The 20886-nt window shown below is 35.7% G+C and overlaps 1 protein-coding gene across 1 annotated transcript in view; it reads right to left on the bottom strand.

The window, feature by feature from the left end:
• Positions 1-20886, bottom strand: part of DENND1A (DENN domain containing 1A) — a 1966771-nt gene that overhangs the window by 1655454 nt on the left and 290431 nt on the right. The window contains 1 exon segment of the mRNA XM_053695696.1: positions 16396-16439. Within this exon segment, the coding sequence (XP_053551671.1) occupies positions 16396-16439 (44 nt within the window).

Raw genomic sequence — 20886 nt, 5'->3', positions numbered from 1 at the left:
TCTAATAGGTGGCAAAAGGGTGCCCAGAGAGATCTACAGCCATATGCTTCCCCCTAAGGTCCTACAGAAGTGCTGCGCACACCCACAACACAAAGATGTGACAGTAAATTACATAAGGAGCATTTAATATACTCAAAAAAACAAAACTATTTATTAAGTGCTCATTAAAATCGCTGTACCCAGGTAACAGAGATTTTTCAGTTTTATTTTTAAACACAAACAGACTGGTTAAAGGGACAGTAAACACCAAAAATGTTATTGTTTAAAAAGATAGATAATCCCTTTATTACCCATTCCCTGGTTTTGCATAATCAACACTGTTATAGAAAAATACTTTGTATCTCTGTGATTGCCTTGTATCTAAGCCTCTACAAACTGCGCTTTATCGCAGTTCTTTTGACAGACTATTAAATAATGCCACGTGCGTGAGCACAATGTTATTTATATGAAACACAAGAACCAACACCCTCTAGCTGTGAAAAACTGTCAAATGCATTCAGATAAGAGGCGACCTTCAAGGGCTTAGAAATTGGCATATGAGCCTAAATAGGTTTAGCTTTCAACAAAGAATACCAAGAGAATAAAGCAAATTTGATGATAAAAGTAAATTGTAAAGTTGTTTAAAATGACATGGCCTACCTGAATCATGAGAGTTTAATTTGGACTTTACTATCCCTTTAAGGTGGTAAAATCAACTGATTTTTGTGTTCACAGAGTTGGGAAAAGGCAGGTAACATTTTCAGGAAATTCAAATTTAAAGGGACAGGGAACTCAATCTGAAGTAGAATGTCTCTAATGTATTACAGTGTTTTACATAAAAAACAGATGGTTTTCTGTGGGAGTTGTCTCTATCAGCCAATAAGCAGTCATTAGACTCATTTGTATTCAACAACACTATGTTCATTTGTCATTAGCTTTTAATAAAAGATGATATTTGTTACATGTTTACCTGTTGCTCTTTCATATACAATGACTAATACATACAGCAATACTTATTTCTTTTTTATCCCAACAATGAAACAGACTGTTTTATATCCCTTTAAATAGATAAGAATAGAAGTAAAAACTAAGATAAATGAAACCAATGAGCATTACATATTGATTTTTATTATTCAGGTGGAACATGCTATTTATAACAAGTTTCCAAATTACTTCTATTATCAGTTTGCTTTATTCTCTTGGTATCTTTTGTTGAAATAGCTGAACACATTGGGTGAGACAATGACAAAAGGCATATATGTGCAGCCACCAATTACCAGCTAGCTCCCAGAAGTACCATTCTGCTCCCTAGCCTGCCTAGGTATGGTTTTCAATAAATGAAACTAAGAGAGTAAAGTAAATTTGAAATTAGAAATAAATTCTAAATTGCATGCTCTCTCTGATCTATGGATGTGTCATTTAGACCCTTTAAAGCATGGGTATCTGGGGGCCACCGGCCAAGTGTTCTTCACCCATGGGGGCCGCTTGAACTGAGTAAGTTCTCCAGAACTGGAAGTGACATTTACCCAAGTAGTAGTGTATGGTGGAGTCTACACTGAACACTTGTCGGTATATTTATCTAGTGAGTGCCAAGTCAAGTGATTATTCTGTATAACAATGTAAAAAGTGACGTTTATACAAGTAGTGTATGGTGGGAGTCTACACTGAACACTTGTCTGTATATTTATAGTGTGAGTGCCAAGTCAAGTGATTATTCTGTATAACAATGTAACAAGTAACGTTTATACAAGTAGTGTATGGTGGGAGTCTACACTGAACACTTGTCTGTATATTTATAGTGTGAGTGCCAAGTCAAGTGATTATTCTGTATAACAATGTAACAAGTAACGTTTATACAAGTAGTGTATGATGGGAGTCTACACTGAACACTTGTCTGTATATTTATCTAGTGAGTGCCAAGTCAAGTGATTATTCTGTATAACAATGTAACAAGTAACGTTTATACAAGTAGTGTATGGTGGGAGTCTACACTGCACACTTGTCTGTATATTTATAGTGTGAGTGCCAAGTCAAGTGATTATTCTGTATAACAATGTAAAAAGTGACGTTTATACAAGTAGTGTATGGTGGGAGTCTACACTGAACACTTGTCTGTATATTTATCTAGTGAGTGCCAAGTCAAGTGATTATTCTGTATAACAATGTAACAAGTAACGTTTATACAAGTAGTGTATAGTGGGAGTCTACACTGAACACTTGTCTGTATATTTATCTAGTGAGTGCCAAGTCAAGTGATTATTCTGTATAACAATGTAACAAGTAACGTTTATACAAGTAGTGTATGGTGGGAGTCTACACTGAACACTTGTCTGTATATTTATCTAGTGAGTGCCAAGTCAAGTGATTATTCTGTATAACAATGTAACAAGTAACGTTTATACAAGTAGTGTATGGTGGGAGTCTACACTGAACACTTGTCTGTATATTTATCTAGTGAGTGCCAAGTCAAGTGATTATTCTGTATAACAATGTAAAAAGTGACGTTTATACAAGTAGTGTATGGTGGGAGTCTACACTGAACACTTGTCTTTATATTTATCTAGTGAGTGCCAAGTCAAGTGATTATTCTGTATAACAATGTAACAAGTAATGTTTATACAAGTAGTGTATGGTGGAAGTCTACACTGAACACTTGTCTGTATATTTATAGTGTGAGTGCCAAGTCAAGTGATTATTCTGTATAACAATGTAACAAGTATATGGTGGGAGTTTACACTGAACACTTGTCTGTATATTTATAGTGTGAGTGCCAAGTCAAGTGATTATTCTGTATAACAATGTAACAAGTAACGTTTATACAAGTAGTGTATGATGGGAGTCTACACTGAACACTTGTCTGTATATTTATCTAGTGAGTGCCAAGTCAAGTGATTATTCTGTATAACAATGTAAAAAGTGACGTTTATACAAGTAGTGTATGGTGGGAGTCTACACTGAACACTTGTCTGTATATTTATAGTGTGAGTGCCAAGTCAAGTGATTATTCTGTACAACAATGTAAAAAGTAACGTTTATCCAAGTAGTGTATGATGGGAGTTTACACTGAACACTTGTCTGTATATTTATAGTGTGAGTGCCAAGTTAAGTGATTATTCTGTATAACAATGTAAAAAGTGACGTTTATACAAGTAGTGTATGATGGGAGTCTACACTGCACACTTGTCTGTATATTTATAGTGTGAGTGCCAAGTCAAGTGATTATTCTGTATAACAATGTAAAAAGTAACGTTTATCCAAGTAGTGTATGATGGGAGTTTACACTGCACACTTGTCTGTATATTTATAGTGTGAGTGCCAAGTCAAGTGATTATTCTGTATAACAATGTAACAAGTAACGTTTATACAAGTAGTGTATGGTGGGAGTTTACACTGAACACTTGTCTGTATATTTATAGTGTGAGTGCCAAGTCAAGTGATTATTCTGTATAACAATGTAACAAGTAACGTTTATACAAGTAGTGTATGGTGGGAGTCTACACTGCACACTTGTCTGTATATTTATAGTGTGAGTGCCAAGTCAAGTGATTATTCTGTATAACAATGTAAAAAGTGACGTTTATACAAGTAGTGTATGATGGGAGTTTACACTGAACACTTGTCTGTATATTTATCTAGTGAGTGCCACGTCAAGTGATTATTCTGTATAACAATGTAAAAAGTGACGTTTATCCAAGCAGTGTATGATGGGAGTCTACACTGCACACTTGTCTGTATATTTATAGTGTGAGTGCCAAGTCAAGTGATTATTCTGTATAACAATGTAAAAAGTAACGTTTATCCAAGTAGTGTATGATGGGAGTTTACACTGCACACTTGTCTGTATATTTATCTAGTGAGTGCCAAGTCAAGTGATTATTCTGTATAACAATGTAAAAAGTGACGTTTATACAAGTAGTGTATGGTGGGAGTCTACACTGAACACTTGTCTGTATATTTATCTAGTGAGTGCCAAGTCAAGTGATTATTCTGTATAAAAATGTAACAAGTAACGTTTATACAAGTAGTGTATGATGGGAGTCTACACTGAACACTTGTCTGTATATTTATCTAGTGAGTGCCAAGTCAAGTGATTATTCTGTATAACAATGTAACAAGTAACGTTTATACAAGTAGTGTATGGTGGAGTCTACACTGAACACTTGTCGGTATATTTATCTAGTGAGTGCCAAGTCAAGTGATTATTCTGTATAACAATGTAAAAAGTGACGTTTATACAAGTAGTGTATGATGGGAGTCTACACTGAACACTTGTCTGTATATTTATAGTGTGAGTGCCAAGTCAAGTGATTATTCTGTATAACAATGTAACAAGTAACGTTTATACAAGTAGTGTATGGTGGGAGTCTACACTGAACACTTGTCTGTATATTTATCTAGTGAGTGCCAAGTCAAGTGATTATTCTGTATAACAATGTAAAAAGTGACGTTTATACAAGTAGTGTATGATGGGAGTCTACACTGAACACTTGTCTGTATATTTATCTAGTGAGTGCCAAGTCAAGTGATTATTCTGTATAACAATGTAACAAGTAACGTTTATACAAGTAGTGTATGGTGGGAGTCTACACTGAACACTTGTCTGTATATTTATCTAGTCAGTGCCAAGTCAAGTGATTATTCTGTATAACAATGTAAAAAGTGACGTTTATACAAGTAGTGTATGATGGGAGTTTACACTGAACACTTGTCTGTATATTTATCTAGTGAGTGCCAAGTCAAGTGATTATTCTGTATAACAATGTAACAAGTAACGTTTATACAAGTAGTGTATGGTGGGAGTTTACACTGAACACTTGTCTGTATATTTATAGTGTGAGTGCCAAGTCAAGTGATTATTCTGTATAACAATGTAACAAGTAACGTTTATACAAGTAGTGTATGATGGGAGTCTACACTGAACACTTGTCTGTATATTTATCTAGTGAGTGCCAAGTCAAGTGATTATTCTGTATAACAATGTAAAAAGTGATGTTTATACAAGTAGTGTATGGTGGGAGTCTACACTGAACACTTGTCTGTATATTTATAGTGTGAGTGCCAAGTCAAGTGATTATTCTGTACAACAATGTAAAAAGTAACGTTTATCCAAGTAGTGTATGATGGGAGTTTACACTGAACACTTGTCTGTATATTTATAGTGTGAGTGCCAAGTTAAGTGATTATTCTGTATAACAATGTAAAAAGTGACGTTTATACAAGTAGTGTATGATGGGAGTCTACACTGCACACTTGTCTGTATATTTATAGTGTGAGTGCCAAGTCAAGTGATTATTCTGTATAACAATGTAAAAAGTAACGTTTATCCAAGTAGTGTATGATGGGAGTTTACACTGCACACTTGTCTGTATATTTATAGTGTGAGTGCCAAGTAAAGTGATTATTCTGTATAACAATGTAACAAGTAACGTTTATACAAGTAGTGTATGGTGGGAGTTTACACTGAACACTTGTCTGTATATTTATAGTGTGAGTGCCAAGTCAAGTGATTATTCTGTATAACAATGTAAAAAGTAACGTTTATCCAAGTAGTGTATGATGGGAGTTTACACTGCACACTTGTCTGTATATTTATAGTGTGAGTGCCAAGTCAAGTGATTATTCTGTATAACAATGTAACAAGTATATGGTGGGAGTTTACACTGAACACTTGTCTGTATATTTATAGTGTGAGTGCCAAGTCAAGTGATTATTCTGTATAACAATGTAACAAGTAACGTTTATACAAGTAGTGTATGATGGGAGTCTACACTGAACACTTGTCTGTATATTTATCTAGTGAGTGCCAAGTCAAGTGATTATTCTGTATAACAATGTAAAAAGTGACGTTTATACAAGTAGTGTATGGTGGGAGTCTACACTGAACACTTGTCTGTATATTTATAGTGTGAGTGCCAAGTCAAGTGATTATTCTGTACAACAATGTAAAAAGTAACGTTTATACAAGTAGTGTATGATGGGAGTTTACACTGAACACTTGTCTGTATATTTATAGTGTGAGTGCCAAGTTAAGTGATTATTCTGTATAACAATGTAAAAAGTGACGTTTATACAAGTAGTGTATGATGGGAGTCTACACTGCACACTTGTCTGTATATTTATAGTGTGAGTGCCAAGTCAAGTGATTATTCTGTATAACAATGTAAAAAGTAACGTTTATCCAAGTAGTGTATGATGGGAGTTTACACTGCACACTTGTCTGTATATTTATAGTGTGAGTGCCAAGTCAAGTGATTATTCTGTATAACAATGTAACAAGTAACGTTTATACAAGTAGTGTATGGTGGGAGTTTACACTGAACACTTGTCTGTATATTTATAGTGTGAGTGCCAAGTCAAGTGATTATTCTGTATAACAATGTAACAAGTAACGTTTATACAAGTAGTGTATGGTGGGAGTCTACACTGCACACTTGTCTGTATATTTATAGTGTGAGTGCCAAGTCAAGTGATTATTCTGTATAACAATGTAAAAAGTGACGTTTATACAAGTAGTGTATGATGGGAGTTTACACTGAACACTTGTCTGTATATTTATCTAGTGAGTGCCACGTCAAGTGATTATTCTGTATAACAATGTAAAAAGTGACGTTTATCCAAGCAGTGTATGATGGGAGTCTACACTGCACACTTGTCTGTATATTTATAGTGTGAGTGCCAAGTCAAGTGATTATTCTGTATAACAATGTAAAAAGTAACGTTTATCCAAGTAGTGTATGATGGGAGTTTACACTGCACACTTGTCTGTATATTTATCTAGTGAGTGCCAAGTCAAGTGATTATTCTGTATAACAATGTAAAAAGTGACGTTTATACAAGTAGTGTATGGTGGGAGTCTACACTGAACACTTGTCTGTATATTTATCTAGTGAGTGCCAAGTCAAGTGATTATTCTGTATAAAAATGTAACAAGTAACGTTTATACAAGTAGTGTATGATGGGAGTCTACACTGAACACTTGTCTGTATATTTATCTAGTGAGTGCCAAGTCAAGTGATTAGTCTGTATAACAATGTAACAAGTAACGTTTATACAAGTAGTGTATGGTGGGAGTCTACACTGAACACTTGTCTGTATATTTATCGTGTGAGTGCCAAGTCAAGTGATTATTCTGTATAACAATGTAACAAGTAACGTTTATACAAGTAGTGTATGGTGGGAGTCTACACTGCACACTTGTCTTTATATTTATCTAGTGAGTGCCAAGTCAAGTGATTAGTCTGTATAACAATGTAACAAGTAACGTTTATACAAGTAGTGTATGGTGGGAGTCTACACTGAACACTTGTCTGTATATTTATCGTGTGAGTGCCAAGTCAAGTGATTATTCTGTATAACAATGTAACAAGTAACGTTTATACAAGTAGTGTATGGTGGGAGTCTACACTGAACACTTGTCTGTATATTTATCTAGTGAGTGCCAAGTCAAGTGATTATTCTGTATAACAATGTAACAAGTAACGTTTATCCAAGTAGTGTATGATGGGAGTCTACACTGAACACTTGTCTGTATATTTATAGTGTGAGTGCCAAGTCAAGTGATTATTCTGTATAACAATGTAACAAGTAACGTTTATACAAGTAGTGTATGATGGGAGTCTACACTGCACACTTGTCTGTATATTTATAGTGTGAGTGCCAAGTCAAGTGATTATTCTGTATAACAATGTAAAAAGTAACGTTTATCCAAGTAGTGTATGATGGGAGTTTACACTGCACACTTGTCTGTATATTTATAGTGTGAGTGCCAAGTCAAGTGATTATTCTGTATAACAATGTAAAAAGTAACGTTTATACAAGTAGTGTATGGTGGGAGTTTACACTGAACACTTGTCTGTATATTTATAGTGTGAGTGCCAAGTCAAGTGATTATTCTGTATAACAATGTAACAAGTAACGTTTATACAAGTAGTGTATGGTGGGAGTCTACACTGCACACTTGTCTGTATATTTATAGTGTGAGTGCCAAGTCAAGTGATTATTCTGTATAACAATGTAAAAAGTGACGTTTATACAAGTAGTGTATGATGGGAGTTTACACTGAACACTTGTCTGTATATTTATCTAGTGAGTGCCACGTCAAGTGATTATTCTGTATAACAATGTAAAAAGTGACGTTTATCCAAGCAGTGTATGATGGGAGTCTACACTGCACACTTGTCTGTATATTTATAGTGTGAGTGCCAAGTCAAGTGATTATTCTGTATAACAATGTAAAAAGTAACGTTTATCCAAGTAGTGTATGATGGGAGTTTACACTGCACACTTGTCTGTATATTTATCTAGTGAGTGCCAAGTCAAGTGATTATTCTGTATAACAATGTAAAAAGTGACGTTTATACAAGTAGTGTATGGTGGGAGTCTACACTGAACACTTGTCTGTATATTTATCTAGTGAGTGCCAAGTCAAGTGATTATTCTGTATAAAAATGTAACAAGTAACGTTTATACAAGTAGTGTATGATGGGAGTCTACACTGAACACTTGTCTGTATATTTATCTAGTGAGTGCCAAGTCAAGTGATTATTCTGTATAACAATGTAACAAGTAACGTTTATACAAGTAGTGTATGGTGGAGTCTACACTGAACACTTGTCGGTATATTTATCTAGTGAGTGCCAAGTCAAGTGATTATTCTGTATAACAATGTAAAAAGTGACGTTTATACAAGTAGTGTATGATGGGAGTCTACACTGAACACTTGTCTGTATATTTATAGTGTGAGTGCCAAGTCAAGTGATTATTCTGTATAACAATGTAACAAGTAACGTTTATACAAGTAGTGTATGGTGGGAGTTTACACTGAACACTTGTCTGTATATTTATAGTGTGAGTGCCAAGTCAAGTGATTATTCTGTATAACAATGTAACAAGTAACGTTTATACAAGTAGTGTATGATGGGAGTCTACACTGAACACTTGTCTGTATATTTATCTAGTGAGTGCCAAGTCAAGTGATTATTCTGTATAACAATGTAAAAAGTGATGTTTATACAAGTAGTGTATGGTGGGAGTCTACACTGAACACTTGTCTGTATATTTATAGTGTGAGTGCCAAGTCAAGTGATTATTCTGTACAACAATGTAAAAAGTAACGTTTATCCAAGTAGTGTATGATGGGAGTTTACACTGAACACTTGTCTGTATATTTATAGTGTGAGTGCCAAGTTAAGTGATTATTCTGTATAACAATGTAAAAAGTGACGTTTATACAAGTAGTGTATGATGGGAGTCTACACTGCACACTTGTCTGTATATTTATAGTGTGAGTGCCAAGTCAAGTGATTATTCTGTATAACAATGTAAAAAGTAACGTTTATCCAAGTAGTGTATGATGGGAGTTTACACTGCACACTTGTCTGTATATTTATAGTGTGAGTGCCAAGTAAAGTGATTATTCTGTATAACAATGTAACAAGTAACGTTTATACAAGTAGTGTATGGTGGGAGTTTACACTGAACACTTGTCTGTATATTTATAGTGTGAGTGCCAAGTCAAGTGATTATTCTGTATAACAATGTAAAAAGTAACGTTTATCCAAGTAGTGTATGATGGGAGTTTACACTGCACACTTGTCTGTATATTTATAGTGTGAGTGCCAAGTCAAGTGATTATTCTGTATAACAATGTAACAAGTATATGGTGGGAGTTTACACTGAACACTTGTCTGTATATTTATAGTGTGAGTGCCAAGTCAAGTGATTATTCTGTATAACAATGTAACAAGTAACGTTTATACAAGTAGTGTATGATGGGAGTCTACACTGAACACTTGTCTGTATATTTATCTAGTGAGTGCCAAGTCAAGTGATTATTCTGTATAACAATGTAAAAAGTGACGTTTATACAAGTAGTGTATGGTGGGAGTCTACACTGAACACTTGTCTGTATATTTATAGTGTGAGTGCCAAGTCAAGTGATTATTCTGTACAACAATGTAAAAAGTAACGTTTATCCAAGTAGTGTATGATGGGAGTTTACACTGAACACTTGTCTGTATATTTATAGTGTGAGTGCCAAGTTAAGTGATTATTCTGTATAACAATGTAAAAAGTGACGTTTATACAAGTAGTGTATGATGGGAGTCTACACTGCACACTTGTCTGTATATTTATAGTGTGAGTGCCAAGTCAAGTGATTATTCTGTATAACAATGTAAAAAGTAACGTTTATCCAAGTAGTGTATGATGGGAGTTTACACTGCACACTTGTCTGTATATTTATAGTGTGAGTGCCAAGTCAAGTGATTATTCTGTATAACAATGTAACAAGTAACGTTTATACAAGTAGTGTATGGTGGGAGTTTACACTGAACACTTGTCTGTATATTTATAGTGTGAGTGCCAAGTCAAGTGATTATTCTGTATAACAATGTAACAAGTAACGTTTATACAAGTAGTGTATGATGGGAGTCTACACTGCACACTTGTCTGTATATTTATAGTGTGAGTGCCAAGTCAAGTGATTATTCTGTATAACAATGTAAAAAGTAACGTTTATCCAAGTAGTGTATGATGGGAGTTTACACTGCACACTTGTCTGTATATTTATCTAGTGAGTGCCAAGTCAAGTGATTATTCTGTATAACAATGTAAAAAGTGACGTTTATACAAGTAGTGTATGGTGGGAGTCTACACTGAACACTTGTCTGTATATTTATCTAGTGAGTGCCAAGTCAAGTGATTATTCTGTATAAAAATGTAACAAGTAACGTTTATACAAGTAGTGTATGATGGGAGTCTACACTGAACACTTGTCTGTATATTTATCTAGTGAGTGCCAAGTCAAGTGATTAGTCTGTATAACAATGTAACAAGTAACGTTTATACAAGTAGTGTATGGTGGGAGTCTACACTGAACACTTGTCTGTATATTTATCGTGTGAGTGCCAAGTCAAGTGATTATTCTGTATAACAATGTAACAAGTAACGTTTATACAAGTAGTGTATGGTGGGAGTCTACACTGCACACTTGTCTTTATATTTATCTAGTGAGTGCCAAGTCAAGTGATTAGTCTGTATAACAATGTAACAAGTAACGTTTATACAAGTAGTGTATGGTGGGAGTCTACACTGAACACTTGTCTGTATATTTATCGTGTGAGTGCCAAGTCAAGTGATTATTCTGTATAACAATGTAACAAGTAACGTTTATACAAGTAGTGTATGGTGGGAGTCTACACTGAACACTTGTCTGTATATTTATCTAGTGAGTGCCAAGTCAAGTGATTATTCTGTATAACAATGTAACAAGTAACGTTTATCCAAGTAGTGTATGATGGGAGTCTACACTGAACACTTGTCTGTATATTTATAGTGTGAGTGCCAAGTCAAGTGATTATTCTGTATAACAATGTAACAAGTAACGTTTATACAAGTAGTGTATGATGGGAGTCTACACTGCACACTTGTCTGTATATTTATAGTGTGAGTGCCAAGTCAAGTGATTATTCTGTATAACAATGTAAAAAGTAACGTTTATCCAAGTAGTGTATGATGGGAGTTTACACTGCACACTTGTCTGTATATTTATAGTGTGAGTGCCAAGTCAAGTGATTATTCTGTATAACAATGTAACAAGTAACGTTTATACAAGTAGTGTATGGTGGGAGTTTACACTGAACACTTGTCTGTATATTTATAGTGTGAGTGCCAAGTCAAGTGATTATTCTGTATAACAATGTAACAAGTAACGTTTATACAAGTAGTGTATGGTGGGAGTCTACACTGCACACTTGTCTGTATATTTATAGTGTGAGTGCCAAGTCAAGTGATTATTCTGTATAACAATGTAAAAAGTGACGTTTATACAAGTAGTGTATGATGGGAGTTTACACTGAACACTTGTCTGTATATTTATCTAGTGAGTGCCACGTCAAGTGATTATTCTGTATAACAATGTAAAAAGTGACGTTTATCCAAGCAGTGTATGATGGGAGTCTACACTGCACACTTGTCTGTATATTTATAGTGTGAGTGCCAAGTCAAGTGATTATTCTGTATAACAATGTAAAAAGTGACGTTTATCCAAGTAGTGTATGATGGGAGTTTACACTGCACACTTGTCTGTATATTTATCTAGTGAGTGCCAAGTCAAGTGATTATTCTGTATAACAATGTAAAAAGTGACGTTTATACAAGTAGTGTATGGTGGGAGTCTACACTGAACACTTGTCTGTATATTTATCTAGTGAGTGCCAAGTCAAGTGATTATTCTGTATAACAATGTAACAAGTAACGTTTATACAAGTAGTGTATGATGGGAGTCTACACTGAACACTTGTCTGTATATTTATCTAGTGAGTGCCAAGTCAAGTGATTATTCTGTATAACAATGTAACAAGTAACGTTTATACAAGTAGTGTATGGTGGAGTCTACACTGAACACTTGTCGGTATATTTATCTAGTGAGTGCCAAGTCAAGTGATTATTCTGTATAACAATGTAAAAAGTGACGTTTATACAAGTAGTGTATGATGGGAGTCTACACTGAACACTTGTCTGTATATTTATAGTGTGAGTGCCAAGTCAAGTGATTATTCTGTATAACAATGTAACAAGTAACGTTTATACAAGTAGTGTATGGTGGGAGTCTACACTGAACACTTGTCTGTATATTTATCTAGTGAGTGCCAAGTCAAGTGATTATTCTGTATAACAATGTAAAAAGTGACGTTTATACAAGTAGTGTATGATGGGAGTCTACACTGAACACTTGTCTGTATATTTATCTAGTGAGTGCCAAGTCAAGTGATTATTCTGTATAACAATGTAACAAGTAACGTTTATACAAGTAGTGTATGGTGGGAGTCTACACTGAACACTTGTCTGTATATTTATCTAGTCAGTGCCAAGTCAAGTGATTATTCTGTATAACAATGTAAAAAGTGACGTTTATACAAGTAGTGTATGATGGGAGTTTACACTGAACACTTGTCTGTATATTTATCTAGTGAGTGCCAAGTCAAGTGATTATTCTGTATAACAATGTAACAAGTAACGTTTATACAAGTAGTGTATGGTGGGAGTTTACACTGAACACTTGTCTGTATATTTATAGTGTGAGTGCCAAGTCAAGTGATTATTCTGTATAACAATGTAACAAGTAACGTTTATACAAGTAGTGTATGATGGGAGTCTACACTGAACACTTGTCTGTATATTTATCTAGTGAGTGCCAAGTCAAGTGATTATTCTGTATAACAATGTAAAAAGTGATGTTTATACAAGTAGTGTATGGTGGGAGTCTACACTGAACACTTGTCTGTATATTTATAGTGTGAGTGCCAAGTCAAGTGATTATTCTGTACAACAATGTAAAAAGTAACGTTTATCCAAGTAGTGTATGATGGGAGTTTACACTGAACACTTGTCTGTATATTTATAGTGTGAGTGCCAAGTTAAGTGATTATTCTGTATAACAATGTAAAAAGTGACGTTTATACAAGTAGTGTATGATGGGAGACTACACTGCACACTTGTCTGTAAATTTATAGTGTGAGTGCCAAGTCAAGTGATTATTCTGTATAACAATGTAAAAAGTAACGTTTATCCAAGTAGTGTATGATGGGAGTTTACACTGCACACTTGTCTGTATATTTATAGTGTGAGTGCCAAGTAAAGTGATTATTCTGTATAACAATGTAACAAGTAACGTTTATACAAGTAGTGTATGGTGGGAGTTTACACTGAACACTTGTCTGTATATTTATAGTGTGAGTGCCAAGTTAAGTGATTATTCTGTATAACAATGTAAAAAGTGACGTTTATACAAGTAGTGTATGATGGGAGTCTACACTGCACACTTGTCTGTATATTTATAGTGTGAGTGCCAAGTCAAGTGATTATTCTGTATAACAATGTAAAAAGTAACGTTTATCCAAGTAGTGTATGATGGGAGTTTACACTGCACACTTGTCTGTATATTTATCTAGTGAGTGCCAAGTCAAGTGATTATTCTGTATAACAATGTAAAAAGTGACGTTTATACAAGTAGTGTATGATGGGAGTTTACACTGAACACTTGTCTGTATATTTATCTAGTGAGTGCCAAGTCAAGTGATTATTCTGTATAACAATGTAAAAAGTGACGTTTATCCAAGCAGTGTATGATGGGAGTCTACACTGCACACTTGTCTGTATATTTATAGTGTGAGTGCCAAGTCAAGTGATTATTCTGTATAACAATGTAAAAAGTAACGTTTATCCAAGTAGTGTATGATGGGAGTTTACACTGCACACTTGTCTGTATATTTATCTAGTGAGTGCCAAGTCAAGTGATTATTCTGTATAACAATGTAAAAAGTGACGTTTATACAAGTAGTGTATGATGGGAGTCTACACTGAACTCTTGTCTTTATATTTATCTAGTGAGTGCCAAGTCAAGTGATTATTCTGTATAACAATGTAACAAGTAACGTTTATACAAGTAGTGTATGGTGGGAGTCTACACTGAACACTTGTCTGTATATTTATCTAGTGAGTGCCAAGTCAAGTGATTATTCTGTATAACAATGTAAAAAGTGACGTTTATACAAGTAGTGTATGGTGGGAGTCTACACTGCACACTTGTCTGTATATTTATCTAGTGAGTGCCAAGTCAAGTGATTAGTCTGTATAACAATGTAAAAAGTAAAGTTTATACAAGTAGTGTATGGTGGGAGTTTACACTGAACACTTGTCTGTATATTTATCTAGTGAGTGCCAAGTCAAGTGATTAGTCTGTATAACAATGTAACAAGTAACGTTTATACAAGTAGTGTATGGTGGGAGTCTACACTGCACACTTGTCTTTATATTTATCTAGTGAGTGCCAAGTCAAGTGATTAGTCTGTATAACAATGTAACAAGTAACGTTTATACAAGTAGTGTATGGTGGGAGTCTACACTGAACACTTGTCTGTATATTTATCGTGTGAGTGCCAAGTCAAGTGATTATTCTGTATAACAATGTAACAAGTAACGTTTATACAAGTAGTGTATGGTGGGAGTCTACACTGAACACTTGTCTGTATATTTATCTAGTGAGTGCCAAGTCAAGTGATTATTCTGTATAACAATGTAACAAGTAACGTTTATACAAGTAGTGTATGATGGGAGTCTACACTGAACACTTGTCTGTATATTTATAGTGTGAGTGCCAAGTCAAGTGATTATTCTGTATAACAATGTAACAAGTAACGTTTATACAAGTAGTGTATGGTGGGAGTCTACACTGAACACTTGTCTGTATATTTATCTAGTGAGTGCCAAGTCAAGTGATTATTCTGTATAACAATGTAAAAAGTAAAGTTTATACAAGTAGTGTATGATGGGAGTTTACACTGAACACTTTTCTGTATATTTATCTAGTGAGTGACTATATAGGACATCAACTAGAACCTTTAACATTGACAGCCCAAATAAATGGTTTACATAATAAATAATAATAATAAATATAATAAACAAAGGAGGGCCAGATTAAACTATTTTGAGGGACGCATATGGCCCCAGGGCCTGTACTTTGACACAACTGCTTTAAAGGGACATGAAACCCAAATTTTTTTCTTTCATTATTCAGATAGAGCATACAATTTTAAGAAACTTTCTAATTTATTCCTATTACCAATCGAGCCACCAATCAGCAAGCGCTACCCAGGGTTCTGAACCAAAAATGGTCAGGCTCCTAAGCTTACATTCCTGCTTTTTCAAATAAAAATACCCAGATATTGAAGAAAAATTGATCATAGGAGTAAATTAGAACGTTGCTTAAAATTGCTGCTATATCTGAATCATTAAAGAAAAATCTGGGGTCTCATACCCCTTTAAGTATAAATAGCAAAAATAAATTGTAATACATATTTGTTAATTGTTTTGCAGTATTTGCAAACGTAACTTTGAAAATTGTGTTTTCCATGTAGTAAAAAAAAAAAAAAAAGGCTGGATGGTGACTGATTTATCGAAGGTGATAATATTATTAATACTCCAGGATTTTCAAGGGGTGTGTCCCTGGATGATACATCTGCCAATTTTACCAAAAAATAAATAAAAAAAATGACAGTTTGAAATGTTTTTTTTTTTTATTTTTATGCCTATTGTTTGCAAACAGAGCTTAAAAAGATTTTTTTTTGCATATGTAAATCCAAGGGTTAAATGTCCCTCTCAGGACAAGTGGATCAGCTACACGCAGATAAATACAGTATTCTCTACGTGTGTGTTTCTGCAGACAACATAGAGACCACACACTATAAAGGGTTCTCCGTGAGATAACGTGACATCTTACTAAAGAATTGCCTGCGCTTGTATGATCATATGTTTATCTCTATTTATTACAGGACAGAAGCAAATAACATAGGGTGGATAATACCGTGTCACATTAGAGGGAATAAAGGCAAAGAAAATTAATTAGGCATTCCAAACCTGGTCATTGAAGTCTTCGGGGAAGATCCTTCGCAGCTCAGGATCTGTAAATAATTGACAGATAATATTAATTGGCTTTGGATAAGTGAGCAAGCAGAGAATTATACATTAATATTTGATCAGAAGATGATAGAAATCCTGGCAGGGGATCCTGCGAGGGCAGCCGGGGTCTCTATAGAGAAGAGCAAAGAATTCTCTCTGAGACACTCTCCCTTTAGCCTCCCCCAAAAGATGAAGAAAAAAAAGTCTTACTGTCCTATTAAATGGTAACTGCTCCCTGACACTGCGACTAACTAGTTTTAAATTGACTTGCGAAAAATCAGTTATCTTTTTAACTAAAGTGTCTGGTTATCAAATCCAGGCAAGAGGGATAAAACTCACAGGGACTCAGTAGCTTTGTATGTTAGACATATTATTATTATTAGGATTTTAGGAGTCAACAGAGAATTTTATAAAAGCATAAAAAAATATATATATATAGGTAAATGTATACGTATGTTTGTGTCATGTGCGGAGTGTGCATTATTATATTGTGTATGTTTGTGATCTGTGTGTGTGTCATGTGCGGAGTGTGCATTATTATGTTGTGTATGTTTGTGATCTGTGTGTGTGTCATGTGCGGAGTGTGCATTATTATATTGTGTATGTTTGTGATCTGTGTTTGTGTCATGTGCGGAGTGTGCATTATTATATTGTGTATGTTTGTGATCTGTGTGTGTGTCATGTGCGGAGTGTGCATTATTATATTGTGTATGTTTGTGATCTGTGTGTGTGTCATGTGCGGAGTGTGCATTTTTATGTTGTGTATGTTTGTGATCTGTGTGTGTGTGTCATGTGCGGAGTGTGCATTATTATGTTGTGTATGTTTGTGATCTGTGTGTGTGTGTCATGTGCGGAGTGTGCATTATTATGTTGTGTATGTATGTGATCTGTGTGTGTGTCATGTGCGGAGTGTGCATTATTATGTTGTGTATGTTTGTGATCTGTGTGTGTGTGTCATGTGCGGAGTGTGCATTATTATGTTGTGTATGTTTGTGATCTGTGTGTGTGTGTGTCATGTGCGGAGTGTGCATTATTATGTTGTGTATGTTTGTGATCTGTGTGTGTGTGTCATGTGCGGAGTGTGCATTATTATATTGTGTATGTTTGTGATCTGTGTGTGTGTGTCATGTGCGGAGTGTGCATTATTATGTTGTGTATGTATGTGATCTGTGTGTGTGTCATGTGCGGAGTGTGCATTATTATGTTGTGTATGTTTGTGATCTGTGTGTGTGTGTCATGTGCGGAGTGTGCATTATTATGTTGTGTATGTTTGTGATCTGTGTGTGTGTGTGTCATGTGCGGAGTGTGCATTATTATGTTGTGTATGTTTGTGATCTGTGTGTGTGTGTCATGTGCGGAGTGTGCATTATTATGTTGTGTATGTTTGTGATCTGTGTGTGTGTGTCATGTGCGGAGTGTGCATTATTATGTTGTGTATGTTTGTGATCTGTGTGTGTGTGTCATGTGCGGAGTGTGCATTATTATGTTGTGTATGTTTGTGATCTGTGTGTGTGTGTGTCATGTGCGGAGTGTGCATTATTATGTTGTGTATGTTTGTGATCTGTGTGTGTGTGTCATGTGCGGAGTGTGCATTATTATGTTGTGTATGTTTGTGATCTGTGTGTGTGTGTCATGTGCGGAGTGTGCATTATTATGTTGTGTATGTTTGTGATCTGTGTGTGTGTGTCATGTGCGGAGTGTGCATTATTATGTTGTGTATGTTTGTGATCTGTGTGTGTGTGTGTCATGTGCGGAGTGTGCATTATTATGTTGTGTATGTTTGTGATCTGTGTGTGTGTGTCATGTGCGGAGTGTGCATTATTATGTTGTGTATGTTTGTGATCTGTGTGTGTGTGTGTCATGTGCGGAGTGTGCATTATTATGTTGTGTATGTTTGTGATCTGTGTGTGTGTCATGTGCGGAGTGTGCATTATTATGTTGTGTATGTTTGTGATCTGTGTGTGTGTGTGTCATGTGCGGGGTGTGCATTATTATATTGTGTATGTTTGTGATCTGTGTGTGTGTGTCATGTGCGGAATGTGCATTATTATGTTGTGTATGTTTGTGATCTGTGTGTGTGTGTGTCATGTGCGGAGTGTGCATTATTATGTTGTGTATGTTTGTGATCTGTGTGTGTGTCATGTGCGGAGTGTGCATTATTATGTTGTGTATGTTTGTGATCTGTGTGTGTGTGTGTCATGTGCGGGGTGTGCATTATTATATTGTGTATGTTTGTGATCTGTGTGTGTGTGTGTCATGTGCGGAGTGTGCATTATTATATTGTGTATGTTTGTGATCTGTGTGTGTGTCATGTGCGGAGTGTGCATTATTATGTTGTGTATGTTTGTGATCTGTGTGTGTGTCATGTGCGGAGTGTGCATTATTATGTTGTGTATGTTTGTGATCTGTGTGTGTGTGTGTCATGTGCGGAGTGTGCATTATTATATTGTGTATGTTTGTGATCTGTGTGTGTGTCATGTGCGGAGTGTGCATTATTATGTTGTGTATGTTTGTGATCTGTGTGTGTGTGTCATGTGCGGAGTGTGCATTATTATGTTGTGTATGTTTGTGATCTGTGTGTGTGTGTCATGTGCGGAGTGTGCATTATTATGTTGTGTATGTTTGTGATCTGTGTGTGTGTGTCATGTGCGGAGTGTGCATTATTATGTTGTGTATGTTTGTGATCTGTGTGTGTGTGTGTCATGTGCGGAGTGTGCATTATTATGTTGTGTATGTTTGTGATCTGTGTGTGTGTGTGTCATGTGCGGAGTGTGCATTATTATGTTGTGTATGTTTGTGATCTGTATGTGCGTTGTGTGCATTATTATGTTGTGTATGTTTGTGATCTGTGTGTGTGTGTCATGTGCGGAGTGTGCATTATTATGTTGTGTATGTTTGTGATCTGTGTGTGTGTCATGTGCGGAGTGTGCATTATTATGTTGTGTATGTTTGTGATCTGTGTGTGTGTGTGTCATGTGCGGAGTGTGCATTATTATGTTGTGTATGTTTGTGATCTGTGTGTGTGTCATGTGCGGAGTGTGCATTATTATGTTGTGTATGTTTGTGATCTGTGTGTGTGTGTGTCATGTGCGGAGTGTGCATTATTATGTTGTGTATGTTTGTGATCTGTGTGTGTGTGTCATGTGCGGAGTGTGCATTATTATGTTGTGTATGTTTGTGATCTGTGTGTGTGTGTCATGTGCGGAGTGTGCATTATTATGTTGTGTATGTTTGTGATCTGTGTGTGTGTGTCATGTGCGGAGTGTGCATTATTATGTTGTGTATGTTTGTGATCTGTGTGTGTGTGTGTCATGTGCGGAGTGTGCATTATTATGTTGTGTATGTTTGTGATCTGTGTGTGTGTGTGTCATGTGCGGAGTGTGCATTATTATGTTGTGTATGTTTGTGATCTGTGTGTGTGTCATGTGTGGAGTGTGCATTATTATGTTGTGTATGTTTGTGATCTGTGTGTGTGTCATGTGCGGAGTGTGCATTATTATGTTGTGTATGTTTGTGATCTGTGTGTGTGTCATGTGCGGAGTGTGCATTATTATGTTGTGTATGTTTGTGATCTGTGTGTGTGTGTGTCATGTGCGTTGTGTGCATTATTATGTTGTGTATGTTTGTGATCTGTGTGTGTGTGTGTCATGTGCGTTGTGTGCATTATTATGTTGTGTATGTTTGTGATCTGTGTGTGTGCGTGTCATGTGCGGAGTGTGCATTATTATGTTGTGTATGTTTGTGATCTGTGTGTGTGTGTGTCATGTGCGGAGTGTGCATTATTATGTTGTGTATGTTTGCGATCTGTGTGTGTGCGTGTCATGTGCGGAGTGTGCATTATTATGTTGTGTATGTTTGCGATCTGTGTGTGTGTGTCATGTGCGGAGTGTGCATTATTATGTTGTGTATGTTTGTGATCTGTGTGTGTGTGTGTCATGTGCGGAGTGTGCATTATTATGTTGTGTATGTTTGTGATCTGTGTGTGTGTGTGTCATGTGCGGAGTGTGCATTATTATGTTGTGTATGTTTGCGATCTGTGTGTGTGTGTCATGTGCGGAGTGTGCATTATTATGTTGTGTATGTTTGTGATCTGTGTGTGTGTGTCATGTGCGGAGTGTGCATTATTATGTTGTGTATGTTTGTGATCTGTATGTTTGTGTCATGTGCGGAGTGTGCATTATTATGTTGTGTATGTTTGTGATCTGTGTGTGTGTGTCATGTGCGGAGTGTGCATTATTATGTTGTGTATGTTTGTGATCTGTGTGTGTGCGTGTCATGTGCGGAGTGTGCATTATTATGTTGTGTATGTTTGTGATCTGTGTGTGTGCGTGTAATGTGCGGAGTGTGCATTATTATGTTGTGTATGTTTGTGATCTCTGTGTGTGTGTCATGTGCGTTGTGTGCATTATTATGTTGTGTATGTTTGTGATCTGTGTGTGTGTGTGTCAT

The sequence above is a fragment of the Bombina bombina genome, chromosome 12 (assembly GCF_027579735.1).
Source record: "Bombina bombina isolate aBomBom1 chromosome 12, aBomBom1.pri, whole genome shotgun sequence".
In the NCBI taxonomy this organism is placed as follows: Eukaryota; Metazoa; Chordata; class Amphibia; order Anura; family Bombinatoridae; genus Bombina; species Bombina bombina.
This window is presented reverse-complemented; position numbering and strand designations above follow the sequence as displayed.